The sequence below is a fragment of the Halictus rubicundus genome, chromosome 13 (assembly GCF_050948215.1).
Source record: "Halictus rubicundus isolate RS-2024b chromosome 13, iyHalRubi1_principal, whole genome shotgun sequence".
Taxonomy (NCBI): Eukaryota; Metazoa; Arthropoda; class Insecta; order Hymenoptera; family Halictidae; genus Halictus; species Halictus rubicundus.
In genome coordinates, this window is record NC_135161.1 from 7334729 (window position 1) to 7357603 (window position 22875).

Below are 22875 nucleotides of genomic sequence, written 5' to 3' on the forward strand. Positions count from 1 at the left end.
TTATACTTCATGTACAGCTTGTAACCAATGACAAATCCCACCTTTGTATTATAGATGAATAAATCGTGGCGTCCCGGACCCTTGCGATTCTCGTTGGTACACGTACACGCTGACCTGGCGGTGTGTGAGTGTGCCGAGGCACGGCTGTTCCAGCGAAGCTACGGCAGGCATCATGCGACCGAATGATGGAAAATGTTGCTCGAAGGCGCAAAAATGGGACTTGTCATTGGACACACGCGTACATATTTATACTTCATGTACAGCTTGTAACCAATGACAAATCCCACCTTTGTATTATAGATGAATAAATCGTGGCGTCCCGGACCCTTGCGATTCTCGTTGGTACACGTACACGCTGACCTGGCGGTGTGTGAGTGTGCCGAGGCACGGCTGTTCCAGCGAAGCTACGGCAGGCATCATGCGACCGAATGATGGAAAATGTTGCTCGAAGGCGCAAAAATGGGACTTGTCATTGGACACACGCGTACATATTTATACTTCATGTACAGCTTGTAACCAATGACAAATCCCACCTTTGTATTATAGATGAATAAATCGTGGCGTCCCGGACCCTTGCGATTCTCGTTGGTACACGTACACGCTGACCTGGCGGTGTGTGAGTGTGCCGAGGCACGGCTGTTCCAGCGAAGCTACGGCAGGCATCATGCGACCGAATGATGGAAAATGTTGCTCGAAGGCGCAAAAATGGGACTTGTCATTGGACACGCGCGTACATATTTATACTTCATGTACAGCTTGTAACCAATGACAAATCCCACCTTTGTATTATAGATGAATAAATCGTGGCGTCCCGGACCCTTGCGATTCTCGTTGGTACACGTACACGCTGACCTGGCGGTGTGTGAGTGTGCCGAGGCACGGCTGTTCCAGCGAAGCTACGGCAGGCATCATGCGACCGAATGATGGAAAATGTTGCTCGAAGGCGCAAAAATGGGACTTGTCATTGGACACGCGCGTACATATTTATACTTCATGTACAGCTTGTAACCAATGACAAATCCCACCTTTGTATTATAGATGAATAAATCGTGGCGTCCCGGACCCTTGCGATTCTCGTTGGTACACGTACACGCTGACCTGGCGGTGTGTGAGTGTGCCGAGGCACGGCTGTTCCAGCGAAGCTACGGCAGGCATCATGCGACCGAATGATGGAAAATGTTGCTCGAAGGCGCAAAAATGGGACTTGTCATTGGACACACGCGTACATATTTATACTTCATGTACAGCTTGTAACCAATGACAAATCCCACCTTTGTATTATAGATGAATAAATCGTGGCGTCCCGGACCCTTGCGATTCTCGTTGGTACACGTACACGCTGACCTGGCGGTGTGTGAGTGTGCCGAGGCACGGCTGTTCCAGCGAAGCTACGGCAGGCATCATGCGACCGAATGATGGAAAATGTTGCTCGAAGGCGCAAAAATGGGACTTGTCATTGGACACACGCGTACATATTTATACTTCATGTACAGCTTGTAACCAATGACAAATCCCACCTTTGTATTATAGATGAATAAATCGTGGCGTCCCGGACCCTTGCGATTCTCGTTGGTACACGTACACGCTGACCTGGCGGTGTGTGAGTGTGCCGAGGCACGGCTGTTCCAGCGAAGCTACGGCAGGCATCATGCGACCGAATGATGGAAAATGTTGCTCGAAGGCGCAAAAATGGGACTTGTCATTGGACACACGCGTACATATTTATACTTCATGTACAGCTTGTAACCAATGACAAATCCCACCTTTGTATTATAGATGAATAAATCGTGGCGTCCCGGACCCTTGCGATTCTCGTTGGTACACGTACACGCTGACCTGGCGGTGTGTGAGTGTGCCGAGGCACGGCTGTTCCAGCGAAGCTACGGCAGGCATCATGCGACCGAATGATGGAAAATGTTGCTCGAAGGCGCAAAAATGGGACTTGTCATTGGACACACGCGTACATATTTATACTTCATGTACAGCTTGTAACCAATGACAAATCCCACCTTTGTATTATAGATGAATAAATCGTGGCGTCCCGGACCCTTGCGATTCTCGTTGGTACACGTACACGCTGACCTGGCGGTGTGTGAGTGTGCCGAGGCACGGCTGTTCCAGCGAAGCTACGGCAGGCATCATGCGACCGAATGATGGAAAATGTTGCTCGAAGGCGCAAAAATGGGACTTGTCATTGGACACGCGCGTACATATTTATACTTCATGTACAGCTTGTAACCAATGACAAATCCCACCTTTGTATTATAGATGAATAAATCGTGGCGTCCCGGACCCTTGCGATTCTCGTTGGTACACGTACACGCTGACCTGGCGGTGTGTGAGTGTGCCGAGGCACGGCTGTTCCAGCGAAGCTACGGCAGGCATCATGCGACCGAATGATGGAAAATGTTGCTCGAAGGCGCAAAAATGGGACTTGTCATTGGACACGCGCGTACATATTTATACTTCATGTACAGCTTGTAACCAATGACAAATCCCACCTTTGTATTATAGATGAATAAATCGTGGCGTCCCGGACCCTTGCGATTCTCGTTGGTACACGTACACGCTGACCTGGCGGTGTGTGAGTGTGCCGAGGCACGGCTGTTCCAGCGAAGCTACGGCAGGCATCATGCGACCGAATGATGGAAAATGTTGCTCGAAGGCGCAAAAATGGGACTTGTCATTGGACACACGCGTACATATTTATACTTCATGTACAGCTTGTAACCAATGACAAATCCCACCTTTGTATTATAGATGAATAAATCGTGGCGTCCCGGACCCTTGCGATTCTCGTTGGTACACGTACACGCTGACCTGGCGGTGTGTGAGTGTGCCGAGGCACGGCTGTTCCAGCGAAGCTACGGCAGGCATCATGCGACCGAATGATGGAAAATGTTGCTCGAAGGCGCAAAAATGGGACTTGTCATTGGACACACGCGTACATATTTATACTTCATGTACAGCTTGTAACCAATGACAAATCCCACCTTTGTATTATAGATGAATAAATCGTGGCGTCCCGGACCCTTGCGATTCTCGTTGGTACACGTACACGCTGACCTGGCGGTGTGTGAGTGTGCCGAGGCACGGCTGTTCCAGCGAAGCTACGGCAGGCATCATGCGACCGAATGATGGAAAATGTTGCTCGAAGGCGCAAAAATGGGACTTGTCATTGGACAGGCTGTACATATTTATACTTCGTGTACAGCTTGTAACCAATAACAAATCCCACCTTTGTATTATAGAGTCTGGAATCGCCGCCTCCCGAACCCTTGCTATTCTCATCGTGGCACGGCTGTTCGAACGAAGTCGAGTCTTCTAGGTTCTCGACTATAGTTACGGTGACCATACGCGTCCTTTCTTCAAGAGGACAGTCCTTCGCTGCTCTGATCTTTATATTTTCCTCCTCCAAATCGGCCATTTTGTTGTTTGAAATTTGAAATTGAAATAAATTTGAATCTCGGAGCACGCAAATCAGTGGAATGTATAATAAAAATTACGTCAGCAGTGAAAAAATCCCAAAATGGCGATACAAAATGACAAGTCCTGTCAACATAGATTCAAAACATAGGTTCAAAATTTTTAAACGCTTCGCACACAGAGATGTACGTTTTAAAAACATTTTACACATCGTCCATTTTTGCTTACGCGTATTTAACACTTTGACTGCCAAACTAGAAACCTCAAAAATTCCATAAAATCAAAGCAAGTCAGTTAATGAAATAAAAATTGAAAAAATTGAATGCATGATATTGGGTAGTCCTCCAGCTTTCTTGCATTTTACAGATCCCAATTAAATTTGCTACAATGAATATATTAACGTAAAAATTCATTTTAAAACCAGGACAAATAATTCCGTCACCCACATATGGGTGACATGCCAGTCAACATGTTAATGCGACAACTGAACAAACGTTAATGAACAATACGTGGACCAGTGAGAAAACCCAATTAGAAATCGAATCAATGAAAGCACGCATTTAAACGAAACGCAACGTCCACACACGAATTACAGTTTTACGAATTTTTAAAAGAATTACAAAGTACAAAACTTGAATTTTCTTTTTGTGAAACAAAACAATTTCCGTTTTGTCGTTCCCCAAGGAAGTATGGTGACCGTAACTATAGCGCACAACGCGCAGCGATACACAATGATATCCGCTCGTGGTCTCTCTGGTATCTATATTATGTGTCGAGCTACGATCACCAACAATCAATGACAGAAAAACGGATTACGCTCTACTTTTCAGCGCCTCGATTCGATTAACAAGTCGTGGTTAATAATGATCGTCAAGAAAACCAAGAGGCAAGTAAGTCTTAAATTTTAATTTAAAATGTTATAGGAAATTATAATTGTGCAGCCATTAGCTCGATATTATACTCTATTTGTAAGATTACTATAAGTTTTTACAAATAGATAATAATACCGATTGCCCGGGTCTCACCACGAGGAGGTTGCTGCACAAGAGACCCGAAAGGAAACCAGAAGGAATTCAATACGCTTCCTACTGACTCCCTTTTGTTACAACGACGACTTTACAATCTTATAAACTAAATTTCGCAGATTGCTAGATGAAAAAGGTCACTTCCGACCGAAAAGAAAGAAAAGAAAGAAAAGTTCACTTTTCTATTTAGTGTATGTCGAGTAATGAATCGCCGCATCCCGGACCCTTGCGATTCTCGTAGGTACATGTACACGCCGACCTGGCGGTGTGTGAGTGTGCCGAGGCACGGCTGTTCCAGCGAAGCTACGGCAGGCGTCATGCGACCGAATGATGGAAAATGTTGCTCGAAGACGCAAAAATGAGATTTGACAGTGAATCAGAAAGTAGATTTATACTTCAACTGCGGTTTCTGACCACTGCCATGCCCCACCTTTGTATTATAGATGAATAAATCGTGGCGTCCCGGACCCTTGCGATTCTCGTTGGTACACGTACACGCTGACCTGGCGGTGTGTGAGTGTGCCGAGGCACGGCTGTTCCAGCGAAGCTACGGCAGGCATCATGCGACCGAATGATGGAAAATGTTGCTCGAAGGCGCAAAAATGGGACTTGTCATTGGACCAGACGTACATATTTATACTTCGTGTACACCTTGTAACCAATGACAAATCCCACCTTTGTATTATAGATGAATAAATCGTGGCGTCCCGGACCCTTGCGATTCTCGTTGGTACACGTACACGCTGACCTGGCGGTGTGTGAGTGTGCCGAGGCACGGCTGTTCCAGCGAAGCTACGGCAGGCATCATGCGACCGAATGATGGAAAATGTTGCTCGAAGACGCAAAAATGGGACTTAACACTGGTTCGAGTACAAGATTTATACTTCATCTAATGCCTCTGACCACTGCCATGCCCCACCTTTGTATTATAGATGAATAAATCGTGGCGTCCCGGACCCTTGCGATTCTCGTTGGTACACGTACACGCTGACCTGGCGGTGTGTGAGTGTGCCGAGGCACGGCTGTTCCAGCGAAGCTACGGCAGGCATCATGCGACCGAATGATGGAAAATGTTGCTCGAAGGCGCAAAAATGGGACTTGTCATTGGACCAGAGGTACATATTTATACTTCGTGTACACCTTGTAACCAATGACAAATCCCACCTTTGTATTATAGATGAATAAATCGTGGCGTCCCGGACCCTTGCGATTCTCGTTGGTACACGTACACGCTGACCTGGCGGTGTGTGAGTGTGCCGAGGCACGGCTGTTCCAGCGAAGCTACGGCAGGCATCATGCGACCGAATGATGGAAAATGTTGCTCGAAGACGCAAAAATGGGACTTAACAGTCGTTCGAGTAATAGATTTATACTTCATCTAATGCCTCTGACCACTGCCATGCCCCACCTTTGTATTATAGATGAATAAATCGTGGCGTCCCGGACCCTTGCGATTCTCGTTGGTACACGTACACGCTGACCTGGCGGTGTGTGAGTGTGCCGAGGCACGGCTGTTCCAGCGAAGCTACGGCAGGCATCATGCGACCGAATGATGGAAAATGTTGCTCGAAGGCGCAAAAATGGGACTTGGTAGTGGACATACTGAACATATTTATACTTCGTGTACAGTTTGTAACCACCGCCATGCCCCACCTTTGTATTATAGATGAATAAATCGTGGCGTCCCGGACCCTTGCGATTCTCGTTGGTACACGTACACGCTGACCTGGCGGTGTGTGAGTGTGCCGAGGCACGGCTGTTCCAGCGAAGCTACGGCAGGCATCATGCGACCGAATGATGGAAAATGTTGCTCGAAGGCGCAAAAATGGGACTTGTCATTGGACACGCGGTACATATTTATACTTCGTGTACAGCTTGTAACCAATGACAAATCCCACCTTTGTATTATAGAGTCTGGAATCGCCGCCTCCCGAACCCTTGCTATTCTCATCGTGGCACGGCTGTTCGAACGAAGTCGAGTCTTCTAGGTTCTCGACTATAGTTACGGTGACCATTCGCGTCCTTTCTTCAAGAGGACAGTCCTTCGCTGCTCTGATCTTTATATTTTCCTCCTCCAAATCGGCCATTTTGTTGTTTGAAATTTGAAATTGAAATAAATTTGAATCTCGGAGCACGCAAATCAGTGGAATGTATAATAAAAATTACGTCAGCAGTGAAAAAATCCCAAAATGGCGATACAAAATGACAAGTCCTGTCAACATAGATTCAAAACATAGGTTCAAAATTTTTAAACGCTTCGCACACAGAGATGTACGTTTTAAAAACATTTTACACATCGTCCATTTTTGCTTACGCGTATTTAACACTTTGACTGCCAAACTAGAAACAAGTTTTCGCCTTTATTTCGCAACAGAATCAAGACAAATTATAGCTCAATTTGTAGCTGGAGATATTTTCTAGTGCGGGCTGGTCTCGACATCACCCAGAAAACTCATCCAATGGCATAAAAATGCTTGAATTCCACGGCACGCGCATCGTCAATTTTTGGCCTACTTCTAACGCTTATATTTCTAAATATATGCATAATCTCGTCAGCTCATGACCAGCCCGCACTAGATTGAACCTTCCTCTTTCGAATGAGCTCTTTATCAGCGACAATATATTCTTATTTAAGGACGAAAACTTGAGGCACGTAAAACCATATTTTGTCGGTAAAGTAGTCACTCTAGTTTTGGCAGTCCGGGCCCTTAACAAGACGTAAATTTCACGGGACAATACGTAATCAATTATCGATCAGAAAATCCCGAACGATACGCACGTGAAAAATGTTTTTCAAATTTTCGAGAACGCCGTTTCGAATAGATCGTCGACGAGGAATTTTGCATGTATCATTTTTTCCAAGTGAGTCATCTACGATCAGCCCTTATCGTTGAATACATTGTCGTTGCGTAGCGCGACCAGTGCATATTATTGCCGTATGTGAACGCACGCATAAACGATGTTTGCACACGGGGAATAAAGCGCGCGACAAAAATTGATCGCCGACGGGTGTATTTAAACGTCTGCGAAGCCTGTGAATCATAAGCGACACGAATCGGCATGGTTAGTGTGTACAGTTCTCGCGTACAGTGTGGTCGGTCTACATAAACACGGCGCCATGATGTTCGTGCAACGCCATAATACTGTTATACGACGTTTCGTTCTTTCCATGGATAAATATTTTTAGTCGAAATTGCACGCGACGCATGAAAATAACCGAGCATTGTCGATACATTATTCGATGCATCGAAATTGTTTCTATGCAGCTCGAGTATTCGGTGAGTACGCAAAAGAAACTTCCGTATACTTCCTGAAATTCTGAGCGTTCTCTATTGCTTATTGCGAATACCCCGACTTTTCGCCACTGAAACGAGCAAAAGAGATAGAGATTGAGAGACAGACGGAAGATAAGAAAGAAGAGGGGGAGAGAAAGAGAGAGAGCGAGCGTGAGAGAGAGGGGGAGAGGAAGAGAAAGATTATGAACTCTGCGAGTGGCTATACTGTGTTACAAGAAAATTTGCTTATATAGATGTTTATCGTGTTCGTAGAATTGTTGTTATTAGGAACACGATAAAGTCAAGGTGTGCAATCGATAAATTCGCGAATATTTCTCGTCGATCGTGATGGCGAGAGGTTGGCGTCAAGAATGTGGTAACAAGAGTGGGAGATTGTAGTAAAAACAATGCTGGATCGCTGATCAATTCCGTGTAAGTGTGGCCAATTTGTTTCCCTTCAACTTTCGTAACGTTTTTCATCCGAGATTATCAAACGCGTATGGTCTTGTCGTGTTTCGATCGCGCCCGACGCTCTGCACGATTGGTGCATCGAATTTTTGTAGCATCTAACCTCACAATTTAACGCAATATTTGTTTCGATACATGACTAGCATTACCGATATCTTTGCGAGCCGAATCGAAGAGATGTGCGCTAACAATATACCTTGTTGAACTCTCTTGTTTCTGCAACGTTAGCGTACGTAGAAAGAACATTTGTGTCAAATGTATTAAGAGATCCTAAACTCAGGAAACTTGACAGACTGTTTTGAATTGCAGGTTGTTCAGGAACAGGAATACCGCAAGAAAGTTATAGATATAATTTGAGCACTACACAGTATCTTTAACATGGACGATGAGGAGGGATCTTCTAGCTCCGGGCCTATGTCTTCGTTGAATAGTTTATTTTCGTTCACTAGTCCTGCCGTGAAGAAGTTGCTCGGTTGGAAGCAGGGCGACGAGGAGGAGAAATGGGCAGAAAAAGCGGTCGATTCACTGGTAAAGAAGTTAAAGAAAAGGAAAGGCGCGATAGAAGAGCTGGAACGGGCTTTGAGTTGTCCTGGCACGCCGAGTAAATGCGTAACAATACCAAGAAGCTTAGACGGCAGGCTACAAGTGTCACATCGTAAGGGTTTGCCGCATGTTATTTATTGTCGGGTATGGAGATGGCCAGATTTGCAGTCTCACCATGAACTGAAGCCACTCGAATTATGCCAGTACCCTTTCTCCGCGAAGCAGAAGGAAGTCTGCATCAATCCCTATCATTATAAAAGAGTCGAGAGTCCGGTACTTCCACCAGTACTGGTACCTAGACATTCGGAGTATCCTCCTGGACATTCTTTGCTACCGTTTCACCAGATAGCGGAACCGACGATGCCGCATAACGTATCTTATTCTTCGAGTGGATTTAATGCTGGGTCCACCGGAGGTGTAAATCCAACTTCGCCTATGTCTTCGGTTGGTTCGGTTCCCAGTCCAGGGAGTACAACTTCGCCGAATCCACAGAGCCCTTATGGTACCAACGGATTACCGGAAACTCCTCCCCCGGCTTATTCGCCGCCCGAAGACGGTTCCCAACCTGGACAGTCACCTCCACCGGATCCAGTGGCAATGGACACGACTGGCTCGGCCGAAGTGGCTCCAGTTTGTTACCAAGAACCACCCTATTGGGCCTCTATCGCTTATTACGAGTTAAACTGTAGAGTGGGCGAAGTTTTCCATTGTCACTCCCACTCTGTTATAGTGGACGGCTTCACAAATCCAAGCAACAATTCCGACCGTTTTTGCCTCGGACAATTATCAAATGTAAATCGGAATTCTACTATTGAGAACACGAGAAGACACATAGGGAAAGGAGTGCATCTATATTATGTAGGTGGCGAAGTATACGCGGAGTGCCTCTCTGACTCTGCTATATTCGTCCAATCTAGAAATTGTAATCACCATCATGGATTTCATCCTAGTACAGTTTGTAAGATTCCACCGGGATGTTCGTTAAAGATATTTAATAACCAAGAGTTTGCCCAGCTGCTCTCGCAAAGTGTGAACCACGGCTTCGAAGCTGTCTACGAGTTAACGAAAATGTGTACTATAAGGTAACCTTTATAATAGCGTATAAGAGATTCGTATTTCGGCTGGAAATAGCAATTACACGCGTATTTATTCTTTTCAGAATGTCCTTTGTTAAAGGATGGGGTGCTGAATACCATCGACAAGATGTCACGTCGACTCCGTGTTGGATAGAAGCACATTTACACGGACCCTTACAGTGGTTGGATAAAGTGTTAACGCAAATGGGTTCTCCCCATAATGCTATAAGTTCTGTGTCATAATTTGTGCTTTGTGTTTCGTTGCTAGGAGAAAAGATATAGTGAAATATAGCAAAAAAAAAAAACACCTGACAATTCGAGAGAGCAGTTTTTAATATTACATAGTGCTGTAGTAATATAGACCGTAAGAGATTTATGAAAGAATATCGAGAGTGGTAAGTGAAGCGGAGCTGTTCCAGCGCAATGGAAAAATAGTTGATAGTATAATACTTATGAAAAATAAAGGATTGCAGAAGTCGATAAGTATTGAATGTGATCCTTAGTATATAAAAGAAAAAAAAACAGATTTCAGAGAACACACTGTACACGCAAAAGTTGTACAACTTTCGGCTATTACATAGGGAGAGAATTCTAGTAAAAATATAATGTCGTACATATATAAATATAAATATATATACATATATGTATATATATCTATATTCATGTGTGCATATATGTATATACATATGTAAGGAATGGGTCTTTGAAATTAATACTCGCGTGTATTCCAAAGATTTACTATAAAATAAGAAAGTAGACTGAGATCAAAATACAAACGAATGGCACAGTTAAATGATCGTGATGATTTCTTATTTTCAAAAGGATCAGCAACGAGCAGCGCATAGCCCAATCGTTCCAAATTCGAAATACAATGCTATGTAACTTCCTGACCTAAAGTAATACTGTTCCTACATATATGTATATGTATAAATATATATATACATGTAGATATGCATTACCGCTCAAAAGTTAGAGTACAACCTGTTGGACGTACATTTTTGTTAAATTTAGAAGTTATTCGCAGGATGACAAGTGTAAGGTCGTCGTCGTCGTTTGTAGGTCGTTGTCCGGTTTTAGCCCCAGCGATCAACTTGCCTCTGAGCGATAGGACTCAATTGACGCTGATTGTTACTTCGATATACCCAGAGCGTTGATCTCAAGCCAGTCGATCTCTATGGGAAAGTACAAGGCCTTGTAGCTTGAGCATATAACGCTTCTCAAGTGTACAGGGGTATCTACTTTGGCAGGCAAATTGCTCCTGTGATCTGTTGTGGTCACCAAGGAAAGCATCTTCGACCCATGGTGCCACCTATAACAATGTCTTCATCGACATGCCGAGTCGTGGATGAGTCCACCTGTGACATCCATGACGTCGAAGCATTCAGGTACCCAGGCGAGCGGATAAGTAAGCATAGACAACACCCTGTCACATGTCTTGTTCCAAGTCACCGTAGACGTCGTTTTCTCCTTCGTGATCTTCCTCCGCTCTTTGGTTTCTTTATCTCAACACAGTTTCTTTTTCAAAAGCCATGTGTCTGGGATCTAGCTGTAAATGTTATCCTCCCAACTGTTGTCCTCATACTGTAATCATTTAGATCTCCTTCGGGCCCGAAGGGTCTAATGTGGTCGTTGACACCTCCTGGTTTTTCCAGGTGGTCGCGAGCAAAACCCTATCCGTTCCAATCAGCCGGTGAGGGTCACGAGGAGCTAGCCCTCATCGATGTCACGTCCTACAGCCTCCGCTTCCCGGTCTTCGTTCAGCCTAATGACTCTAACGTACTCTTCTTCAACTTTTCCCACTCGGTGAACAGTCCTTTGTTTAGAGCCTTCGCCCATGCTGCCGTTTTCAATTCTGATTGATGGTAGCACCGTCTTCGGCCTCCACATTGCCACTCAATGATCTCAACATGCCCTCCGATTCTCCAAGGATAGTTCTTCATAAGGACAGCCATCTTTCGAGCCCTGGCTCTCAGGTCGCTCCGACATTTTTCCGTCCATTATTTCCCTCCTCTTGCGTTACTGCCTTCTTAGGCTTGGCACTTAGGTCTGCTATCCACCCTACTATCGGTGGGCTCCCTCTTTCTCGGTTCCAGGGACGCAAAATTTTACTTGCTGAGCTTGTGAGTCTGTTTAAAAATTGTTGAGGCTCCGTAAATCTAGTGTTAACGAGGGACCAAAGGATCACGCAGTACTTCCAGAGGTAACTGCTCATTGGTTCGAGCCCTCACAACAGAGCAAGAAGTTCATCAACAATTTTTATTTGATAAAACGTTCCACCAACCATTTTGCAGCAGTTCCTATATGTACTGTTGGGATCTCAGAGCCTTCTCTTTGAAATAGTTCCTACGTAACATCAACGTGTATTGTTGCATCGTTGAAGAGCCAAACACTTTGTTCGTATATTAATCATATCCGATCTTAGTGCTCTTTAGCTGGTCTTAGCTTTTCAGAAACTTTATTATTATCGTAATTCGTCTGATAGACAGGTTCTTCTGTCGAGTGTAAGAACAGCAACTTCTAATTTGTACACCTTGTTCCTTTACCATCGTTCATATTTTATCAGTGAGTTGTGTTTTTGCAGATTTCAGCCAAGACTGACGAATCGTCACTGCCCATGATAACTCGTACAGTGAAAAATGTACGACAGATAATGTTTGCTTCGAATACGTTCAGTACGGTTATTGGTTCTATTAAAAGCAGAGGAAGAACGCATAAGGGTACGCAAGTAATCGTAAACACACAAGCTTAAAGTATTACTCTCCGCATCTAATTTTAATAAGATGGTATATACATGTATCCGTAATGAGCAAAGACAATTAATCAATCTTACCGTATAGTATTCGCTTGTAAAACGAAGACACGGCAGAGGTGTGTACACTTACCTTTGAGCGGTGGCGTATGTGTATATGAGAAATCATATTTTTCAAATCTATTCGATTACTTCTAATATCTTATTTTATATATGGATAATTGTTGTGGAGATATTTGCTAATGCTGTATCATGAACGCTTTATTAGATTGTTTTGAGATTTACAGTTGAACAAAACAACCGCTACCTACGAAGCTGAAGGAAAGCGATTTACCAGTCGTCGGGAATAAGACGATACAGATTTTTCGTCAGCGATATAACATTTTTAAGGTTTACAAGTTTCAAAGAACCGTACGCAATGTTTTCGAAGCATCTGATTTATGCCTACACAAGACTTAGACTATTCAAATTTATTACTATATAAAGACTATAATCTAAGTGTAATTAATTTCGATTATACTAATGTAATTAATATTTCAATACAGACATCAGATGCTGATCTCACGTTGACGTTTGGAAGTTAACTGCATCCGATGACGTATTGGAATATTAAATCCGATAATTGCGTATAAAGGATATTTTTTTGTGCAACGTTCCCTAACATTCGTGTAATGTAAGCCTTTGGATGTAGCCTTATAAGGAAACTAATGTGGCAACTAACATAGCGTCATTTACTCGCTACTCGTCCGATTTTGAAAGTACTATGATAAGGGATTATGTAGTGCCCCCTCCCCCTCCCGCCCCTCTTCGCACACAAACCTCAGCACTTTTCAGACGTATTCGTAAATTTCAGGACTTTAACGAACGTTGATGTATATACCGCAAACTATAATAATTATATTGCGTTGCGTGCAATTGAGATAATCGGTGTATTATACCCGGTACAAAAAGTGGAAATTTGATCAGTAGATTTCTGAAAAGTGCCAAAAAAAAATCGTCTGTATGTGAACGCTTTTTATTTAAGGCTATACCGATATATCACTTCTATCGAAACTTCGAATCATCGACAAATTATGACATACCGTTTCTCCAGAACGACCGTGAAAAATCAATGTCTATGCGAAAAATATATTTCGTGAAAACAGCCGTCGAGTACGAGACTCGCATGTCACATACATTCGGTAAAGAGCTGGGAAGGTCATATGAATATAAATATATATATATTTTTTATTGAGATTACGGCGAAATAAAAATGATTAGTTTTTTTTTCTGTTCTCTAGGACGAGACATTGTGATGTACAATTTGTTCACACGTTGCATACACCGACAACACTTCGCCTAATCTCTGCATTAGGATGCACAGGTATTAACCGATGAAGCATCGAATCTCGACCGAACGTTTATAGACTGCGATACCTGTGACACATTTAGAGACTGCAACACCTGATTTACACACACACACACATACATATATATATATCGCATATTCGAATGATCTTCTAGCTTGCCAACTGACTCGTAACTATTCAACGAATTAGCGTTGTTTCTTTTATTTATAATCCCACGTATGATTCAACGTTAAGTATATGAACGCTATCCGAGAAGAGAACAGAACTGAACTGAAACGAAAGTCACTGCCGCTTGCTATTACTTAGATTTGTCGATGTACCTAGCTGTGATTCTTTGCTACCAAATTTAGCAAATTGCGTGTGGGTAATCAACGATGACTTGAATGCTCTTTATCAAATTGTAACAAATATTTGAATTTAAGAAAGAAAGAGAGAGAAGAACGCACGACAATAACTCAACGCTGAGAAAGAGAGAGTGAGTGAGTGAGAGAGAGAGAGAGAGAGAGAGAGAGAGAGAGAAAAGACGACCATATATTTGCACAACGAATACATTTTTGCCAATTCAGTCACGAGCATCGAGGGTGTTTCCATTTACCGTTTCTTCGTAGCCACCTGTGCGCAAAATTGTTCAGCCTGAGAAAAACGGAAACATATTTTTCATACCGATATCTACATATTGTAATTGGTGTTGGAGTTTCTCCTTCTTCTTCTTCTTTTTTGTTTTCTTTCGAATCGATGTATACAGCGAACTTACTGTCGTTTAGGTATGTCGAGCTTGTCGCACACGTAACGAGCACAAAGCTTTGTCGCAAGACGTATGTACGAATAGTTAAATATACAATGTAATACCTATACTTAGAGCTTTTACTCTTCGTTGGTATCGTTTCATGGTTTCTTTGTTAATGGAAGCACCGTGCGTTACGAGTCCCGTTTCCAAATCGCCTGACGCAGCAGCCTCTTTAATTACATACCGTTTTTCCGACTGCTAATTAAGAGAAAGCCTAGTTAACGTTACACCGTAATTGTATACAGGATGTTTCATTTCACTTGGCCGCGTACGAAATGTATTGTCAGAACCTGCCGGTTTCACCGGTTTATCGTCCACGTCGAAACGTGTTAACAATATCATTTTGCGCATCATTTTCTTACCGGTCATGGTGAATGCAACATACTGTGTTCGGTTGAGCAACCGCCGCCCAAGTTGTGCCTTGGATGCCTTCGACAATTCTATAATATATGCCTTATAGATATAGAAATATATAAAATTGAGCGTTGTCGTAGCCAAAAGATATTTACAATGTCTACAGCCAGGAGGAGCAAAGTATTCGTGCACCGTTGTTCATTGTTCTCGACCGGTGACGGCATTATTGGCATAACAGGCGCGGCATAGATTATTCGTATCAATTTCATGGGAAACCGTATGTTGTTGCAGCGGCGTGATCTGAATAATTCTCAGCGCCGACATTATGCTGAGAACAATATCAACGGTTGACGACAAACAACAAATACGCGAATACTTCTTTCTCTGTGCTTGGATTCGATTGAAAGCGGACAACGACAATTTTGGAACGCCTCTTCAGCCTACGCATAAACGTACACATTATGTAAAGACAATATATGAATTTTTCGACGCCACGCGACAGGATAACACATAAAAATGTTTCGAGCAGCTCTGCCGTTCGTTTGCGGTGCCTACGAATTTTAAGCGTATTATTGTGCAGACCGGAAATGGTTGCCACAAGTACATAGTAGTAGTAGTTCTCGAGAAGCGTGCGAGAAACACGGATGCGTGCGAACTTATCGGGGACAGGCGATTTCGAAGGGGACACGTGCTCGTCCTAGATGTCAGTCAATGTAAATAAATCTTCTTTTTTAGCTGTACAAAACAAAATGGGGGGACAAGTACATCTTCAGAATCCATTCCACGTTATCATTTAAAGCCGATAGCCGCGAGTTTTCACATCGCCGACTAACTTTGCGTTTCACGGGGACCTCAATGTCGCTCCGCGTGTTGCTCTTGCAAGATAAGAGCCGCCGCGGTTATCTGTCGCGATATCTCACGACGTGATTTTTATTGTAAAATCGGCGGGAGCATCTACCGAGAATTCTCTGCGCCGTCCGAGTTACGCTGACTTGTTGAACGGCGCTGAATGATCTGTCCTGATTTCGTTTCCGGTTCGGTTCGGAAACAAAAGAGCGGGAACCGAAACAGAGAGAAATTTGGACATTTTTTCGAAGGCTCCTCCGTAACTGAATCTTTGCATAATAGCTCGGAACGGTTATTCTTCGAAAACCGTTTCGAACCTGCGCGACAGTTCGGAAACGTTTCCGGTGTGCAACACGACGGAAACGACCGAGAAGCCGCGACGAGATGTTTGTCAACAATTACAGCGTAGAGAGTGATCGCATTGTTTCGCACGAACGGTGATCTACGTCGGTGCGGGCGCGCAATGCAATGCATACTTCGCGATGCAGTGGATGTCATGATATGGTACGACTTTATTATCGTTTTAAGATTACGAGAATCGTGCAAACGACGCTTCGAACACGTTAGAATATGTCTTAAAGGTTAGCTCTCCGTTTCCCACGACTGACACACCGTCGGCGACACTACGAAATCTTCGTTTATGTGCTACTGTATCTACATTTCTGGTAATCACAGTGTTTTGCGACTACCGAATATGAATAAAAACTATTTCCTATCTGTGTATCTATGTGCAACGAAACACGACTGTCGTTGTTACTCGTTCGATTCCTGTGTGCTTCCTTTCTTTACAACCACGAGTTAGACTCGTGGTAAGGAATTTCGGGCAAAAACAATAAGCTCAAGCCTCATCCGTGGTACGTTCGGATCAAACGTTAACAACACAAGTGAGGCTCGTGGCTCGCGATATACGTACCACGTACATCGTGAGTATACGAAATAGGTAAATGGCTCGACGCGTGACCGACCTTGTTTATTGTGGCCCGGGTTTAATTAGGTTAGTCGCGTCGTTTTTCTTTTCGATTTAGCTAGCTTTAAGCATAAAATAGTAATTTCGTTGCATCACACATTCAACGTTTTTCGATTCGATTTTGAGTTCCACCTCGATCAGTGGTGGGAAATATCGTTCGAAATGCTTCGAATGGAACTTTTTCAAAGACACACGAAGAATTATTGTTATTACATAAAATTTCTACGTGGATTTGTTTCAGTTACGCCAAGATAAAATTCGAGGGTCACGTCAACGAAACCGCCGAGAAGCTTCAGTTCGAATCGCAAAGTCAAAGTTACCGCGCATTTTCCAAACGCTCCCTATTGGTCGTTCCGCGGTCTAAGGTCATTGGTCTGTTTACCGCGCAAACCTAATAGGACTCGCTAGTTTAAAAACGTTAACGTTTGCCTCGTTGTTGTGGGTCGGTCACGGTTGTACCGGATTTATGGTGGTTCGTGATGTACGAGTGATCGCGTGTCAGACGCAGCATGGGTGACAGCAAACCGGTGAGTCTTTATTGGTGTTATTAGCATGAAACAGTTGCATCGAAATTCGGCGTCCTCGCGACCCGACCGGACGCCTTGAAAAAATTTAGGATCGTCCGGCGAGCACACTCGAACCGTGAAAAACTGTGACGAAGTTTGCAATTCAAATGATTCTCGTGCCTCTTAGAGATGATTCCGTGTCATGAACGCAATACGAGTTAATATTAGCAATGTTTCCGAAGGTCGACTTTTAACCCTGATAACCTGAGATCTCTTACAACTTCGACAAAATTCTATATCGATTTCCGCTACGATTTCCGAAGCAACGAGATAAACGTATCTATAAGTTTATTAGTCAATTCTCAAAAAGATCTTAGCATGGTAGCTCGCAGTCTGAGAGAACGGGGATTACATCATGGTAGGGGGGTTGCACAGTGTTTCGAGCTATGCAGAGCGGGCGACAGATTTACAAATAATTGCTGAAAATAATCCGAGGTAGCCTGTCCAAGGTAGCACACTTCCTTTCTTAAAAACTCGCATTCGTCGGGCTGTAGTTTTAAATTAACCATGCGCAGTCTGTCCATTAGTTTTCGAAATTTAATTTCGTGTTCGCGTAATGAGCTTGAGTATAGTACTATGTCGTCCAGATACACAAAAACCTCGTTGCCTTGTAGTCCTGACAATACTCGATCCATTAAACGTTGGAATGTCGCGGGGGCGTTTTTCAGATCGAATGGCATTCGCTCGAACTCGTAGTGCCCATGCGGTGTTGTGAAAGCCGTATTATGTTTATCATCCGGATGCATGCGAATTTGATGAAATCCTGACGCTAAATCAAATATTGAAAAGTATTTCGCGCCGCCTAACTGGTCGAGGATATCGGCAATGTTGGGTAGTGGGTATGCATCTCCGATTGTCTTTTCGTTTAACATTCGGAAATCCAATACCATCCTCCATGGTTTGTTCCCCTGCGAATCTAATTTCTTGGGTACTATCCAAACGGGCGTGTTGTAGGGGGAATCAGATGGTTTTATCGCTCCGGTATTTAATAAATCGTGAACTTGTCTCTCAATTTCGTCTTTGTGGATGGGCGGAAAACGGTATTGTCCGTTCGTTCATCACATTATCCTACCATCATGTCCGACAATATAAAATTATTAATCCAAAAGCGTTCAGCCCTCAAAACGCAAATTACGATCGTCGACAATCTCGTAGAAAAGGGAAAATTAGATAACGCGACGTTAAGACTACGCATCACCCGGTTGACGGATTTATTTCATGCGGCCGAGGAGGCTAACAACGAGATCGCGTTGCTAGAGCCGGACAACGGTCACGACGACATCTTCGCGGAGATTACGACCCGTTTCTACGATCTCGCGGGCCGGGCCGATAACATTCTAAATCGCCCAGACATCTCGCGCGCAGATACCGACACTGCAAATGATAGCAGAAGCACCGACAGTGCGAAAGGTCGCCCCGTTAAATTGCCCGATGCCTCATTGCCGATTTTAGACGGTCTTCCGGATAATGAATTGCACGCGAACCTCGTAGTAAATATTGACCGGTCGCTGAAAACCTTAGGCATTTCGTGGAAAACGAACACGGACGAGATTTATTACACTACCTGCACAAACGCCGTCGGAAGCAAGGCGACGAAGCGGTCGATCCTATCCGAAATAGCGAGGATCTTCGATCCTTTGGGTTTGTTGGGTCCGGTCGTGTTACACGCAAAAAAGATCATGCAGGACGTGTGGCGATCGGGAGTCGCGTGGGACGAATCTGTTCCGCAGTCTATTCATTCGGAATGGACACAGTTCACGCAGCAATTAGAATTACTCCGAGCAGTTGCATTCCACCGAAGAGTTTTAACGGAGCAACCGCAAAATATCGAATTACACGGGTTTTGCGACGCGAGCACCATTGGATATGGCGCATGTTTGTACGTGCGGTCGACCGGGAAGGACGGGATTGTCAAATGTTGTCTATTGTGCGCTAAATCGCGAGTCGCGCCGCTCAAGACGGCGACCATTCCACGATTAGAATTATGCGGCGCGTTATTGTTGACGCGACTATACCGCGAGGCGAGCGACGCGCTTAATATCTCACCTGATAAGGTGGTATTTTGGTCCGACTCGACCGTGGTTTTACATTGGATTCAAACGGCACCGCATCGACTAAAAATGTATGCGGCCACGCGAGTCGCGGAAATCCAATCGGTCACCGGTGATCATACCTGGCGACACGTCCGCTCGGAGTACAATCCGGCAGACGCATTATCCCGAGGCCAATTACCACACGCGTTTCTACAGAATCGTGCATGGTTCGTCCAATATTGAGGTAACATTTTTATTATAATATTTATTATAATTATATTATAATTTATTATAATTTTAGATTAATTATAATTTTCGACCTACTAACAATATTTAGATTAGATCATTTACCTACTTAGCACATATAAACTTTTCCACGCATTAATATCTACACATTCATAATCTTTCACATGCGAACTACTTACCGCCCGGGGTTTCGGCGTTCCCACTTTCGTGACATCGCCGCTTTAGCATGGGACAGAACCGGTCAGTCTTTCCTGGAACAGAACTGGTCAGTCTTTTCTGACTTTTCAGTCAGAACTTTTCTGTAGATTTTCCTCCTTTTCTCTGTTAATTCGTGTTGTAGCATATTGTTTACGTCGCCTTTTACAGCTTGGGGCCCTCTAATAACGTTTACGACGTGTCCGAGGCCCCAGTCCCGCGTTCGAACGACGGTATGGTCAGCAAGGCCAACGCGACAATACATGCAAGCCGAAACAGATGCGGGCCAATTGGGCCCGCTCTCGCGTAGTCTCGAAGTCCCGTTAAGGGGGCCGGCAGGCATTTGGCCTTGACTGTCACGCCAATTCTCGAACGGTCCTCGAACGGTCAGTAAGGAAAACTCATTGTGGAATGGTTAAAATTTTTTTTGTGGAACTACGTCGCGTCTACGAGATATCGGTAAAAAAGAATATATGCAATGCCGACTTGAGTAGTAGCAGAAGAGAGAAACGAAAATTGAGAGAGAAAGCTTGCGACTAGACATGGTTGCCACATATCATCGTTCGCCTCACTGTTGCCATGTCGTCAAACCCGTAAATGTACAAGCGTTTCGTGAAACTGATTCCTGCCTCATGAGCCCAATTCAGCCGACCAACACATGCTAACACATACATTGCCACGGGCGCGTAGATATACGCAGGACTTGTTGTCACATTACCTCTGCAGTTTTTCGCTAATATCTCTGAAATGAAACTCGAATGGCGGTCAGTGTATGCAAAAGCTAAGGAAATCATTTGATTTATATTAAATTGAATCAGTTTATTCTTAACATTATAATAATTTTATACATATTACCAGGACTTCTTGAAAATGAGCCGGAATTTACTTCCTGTCAGAAAGAAAATTATATTCAAATCTCATTTAAATGAAATTTAAAGCAACTCTTTTTATGCCACGAAGCGCATAAATGTAATAATATATATATATATATATATATATATATATGTCTCATATTACGATATTATAAATTGTATATATATATAAATGTATATATCTTCTATATCATGCCGTATTTGTTCTAGACTACAAAAATTGGTGTGGCGCGACGGTAGCGTGCCAAGCTTTCACCCCGACGACCAGGGTTCAAATCCTGCCTACTAACGCATTTTTTAAAAATTTTATTATGTTTTATCATTATGTATTTATATTTTCAATCGATTAACACGCATAAAATTGCATTCTGAATTATAAATAGCATGTATTTATTTACTAACAACAGGATTATTTACTATTATTATATATTATTATTTATATAATAATTATATATTAAATTTTATAAATTTCCTGTGATTTTCCGGATTTCGAACAAGTTACTATTACGTTTGTGTGATGTGACATAAGTTCATCTACCTTTTTTTGAACAAGTGCGGTCTTTTCTCCCTTATATGATATTATCCTTTCGAACGTTGACTGATACTGACATCCTGTCTGATCCGCAATTAGAATTGCGAGGTGATATTTTTTACTACTTTCCGATAATTTTCGGCGGTCTGCTATATTTTATACCGCGCTTCTTCATTATGGACTTCAAGCTTCATGCATCAGTCATTTGTGTACCGAGGTCATTCCACGCGAAATCGGGCACATTTTCGAGTACTGCTGTGGGATTTTGTTCAAATTTGAATATGTTGTAGTCTTTGGCGACCTATGAACGAATGTCAAAGGATTTCTCGATATCTTAAAAATTGTTAATTTTAAATAGACGTGTTAAAAAAAGGATCACCCTTTCTTCATTACATTATAAAGTCAGAAAAGTAAAACCATAAAAGTATCTACTAAAAATGTTTCCCCTTCGTAATGACCCCTTTAGAAGGATGGAGAATTGAACATTGGCTTCACAATGAGCTGGAAAAGGACGCGGAGTGTCCCCGTTTCAGGTAGGTGAGTGGTGCGCTCCGCAATACCTGCAGACTTCGTTTACGACTAGACATGTGCGGGCCGCCCGGTATTCGGGTTCGGGTCGGGTCGCAGAAAGTCGGGCGGGCTCGATTCGGGCTACCCGAGAGTTTCGGGCTGCCTGCTCGACTTCGTCGGGCGGGTTCGGAATGAATCGGACAAGTTCGAGCGAGCGAGTTATCGCGATACCTGACATTCAACTCTGCGTTCTTATGAAATACATAATGGCAATAATGATACTTCTTTCATAGCTTAATTAACGTAATTTTTAATATGCTTGGTTTTTTTCATAATTACCGTAGGTATAATTGGCAAACATATGCATAATCTTTATTTGTATTAAATTTTGAAATAATGCACGTTACACGTGAAAAATTTAAGAGACAATATTTCTGGCATTCTGACGAATTTGTTCCTCCGAATGAACTTGCATATGTATCGATAATGTCGTTAAAATATCCTTACGAAATTACATACAACTAGAACGCATGAAAATAAGGTAAATTATGACAATTTTTTACATTTTGTGCTGTTTTCTCTTAAATTTTTCACGTGTAACGTGCATTATTTCGAAATCATATATCATTGTTACCATTATGTATTTCATAATAACGCAGAGTTGAATCTCAGGTATCGCGATAACTCGCTCGCCCGAACTTGTCCAATTCATTCCGAACCCGCCCGACGAAGTCGAGCAGGCTTCCCGAAACTCTCGGGTAGCCCGAAACGCTCGGGCCGCCCGATGTGTCATGAAGTATCGCGCGCCCGACTTTCTGCGACCCGACCCGACGATTCGGGCGCCCGACAATCGGGCGGCCTGCACATCCCTATTTACGACTAAATGACCCTTTTTTTACCTCGAGAACTATGGGTCATCCCTGTTGTAGTAATGTTTCGGCTTTTATTCAAATTTTAATATATGTAGTGTTTAGTGACCGAATCTCAAAGTATTTTTCGATCTCTTATAAATTGTTGATTTTACAGACATTTCAATAAACGTGTCGCCCTTTTTCC

General features: G+C 43.3%; 2 protein-coding genes across 3 annotated transcripts in view; both read left to right on the forward strand.

Annotated features, from left to right (window-relative positions):
* The first annotated feature begins 7165 nt into the window (after positions 1 to 7165).
* Positions 7166 to 10845, forward strand: Mad (mothers against decapentaplegic homolog 1). Of its 2 annotated transcripts, XM_076798807.1 has the most exons (4): positions 7166 to 8158; positions 8338 to 8423; positions 8504 to 9819; positions 9897 to 10845. In XM_076798807.1, the coding sequence occupies exons 3-4, from the start codon at positions 8573 to 8575 to the stop codon at positions 10054 to 10056; spliced, it is 1407 nt and encodes a 468-aa protein (XP_076654922.1). In that variant the 5' UTR covers positions 7166 to 8158; positions 8338 to 8423; positions 8504 to 8572; the 3' UTR covers positions 10057 to 10845. The 2 variants fall into 2 exon arrangements, with proteins under 2 accessions (XP_076654922.1, XP_076654921.1); XM_076798806.1 differs by lacking the exon at positions 8338 to 8423.
* Positions 10846 to 16117: 5272 nt separating this feature from the next.
* Toc (toucan) overlaps positions 16118 to 22875 on the forward strand; it is a 145734-nt gene continuing 138976 nt past the window's right edge. Inside the window, exons 1-2 of the mRNA XM_076799077.1 lie at positions 16118 to 16402; positions 17107 to 17392. Coding sequence (XP_076655192.1) covers positions 17375 to 17392 — 18 coding nt within the window. The 5' untranslated portion in view covers positions 16118 to 16402; positions 17107 to 17374. The remainder of the gene's footprint in view (positions 16403 to 17106; positions 17393 to 22875) is intronic.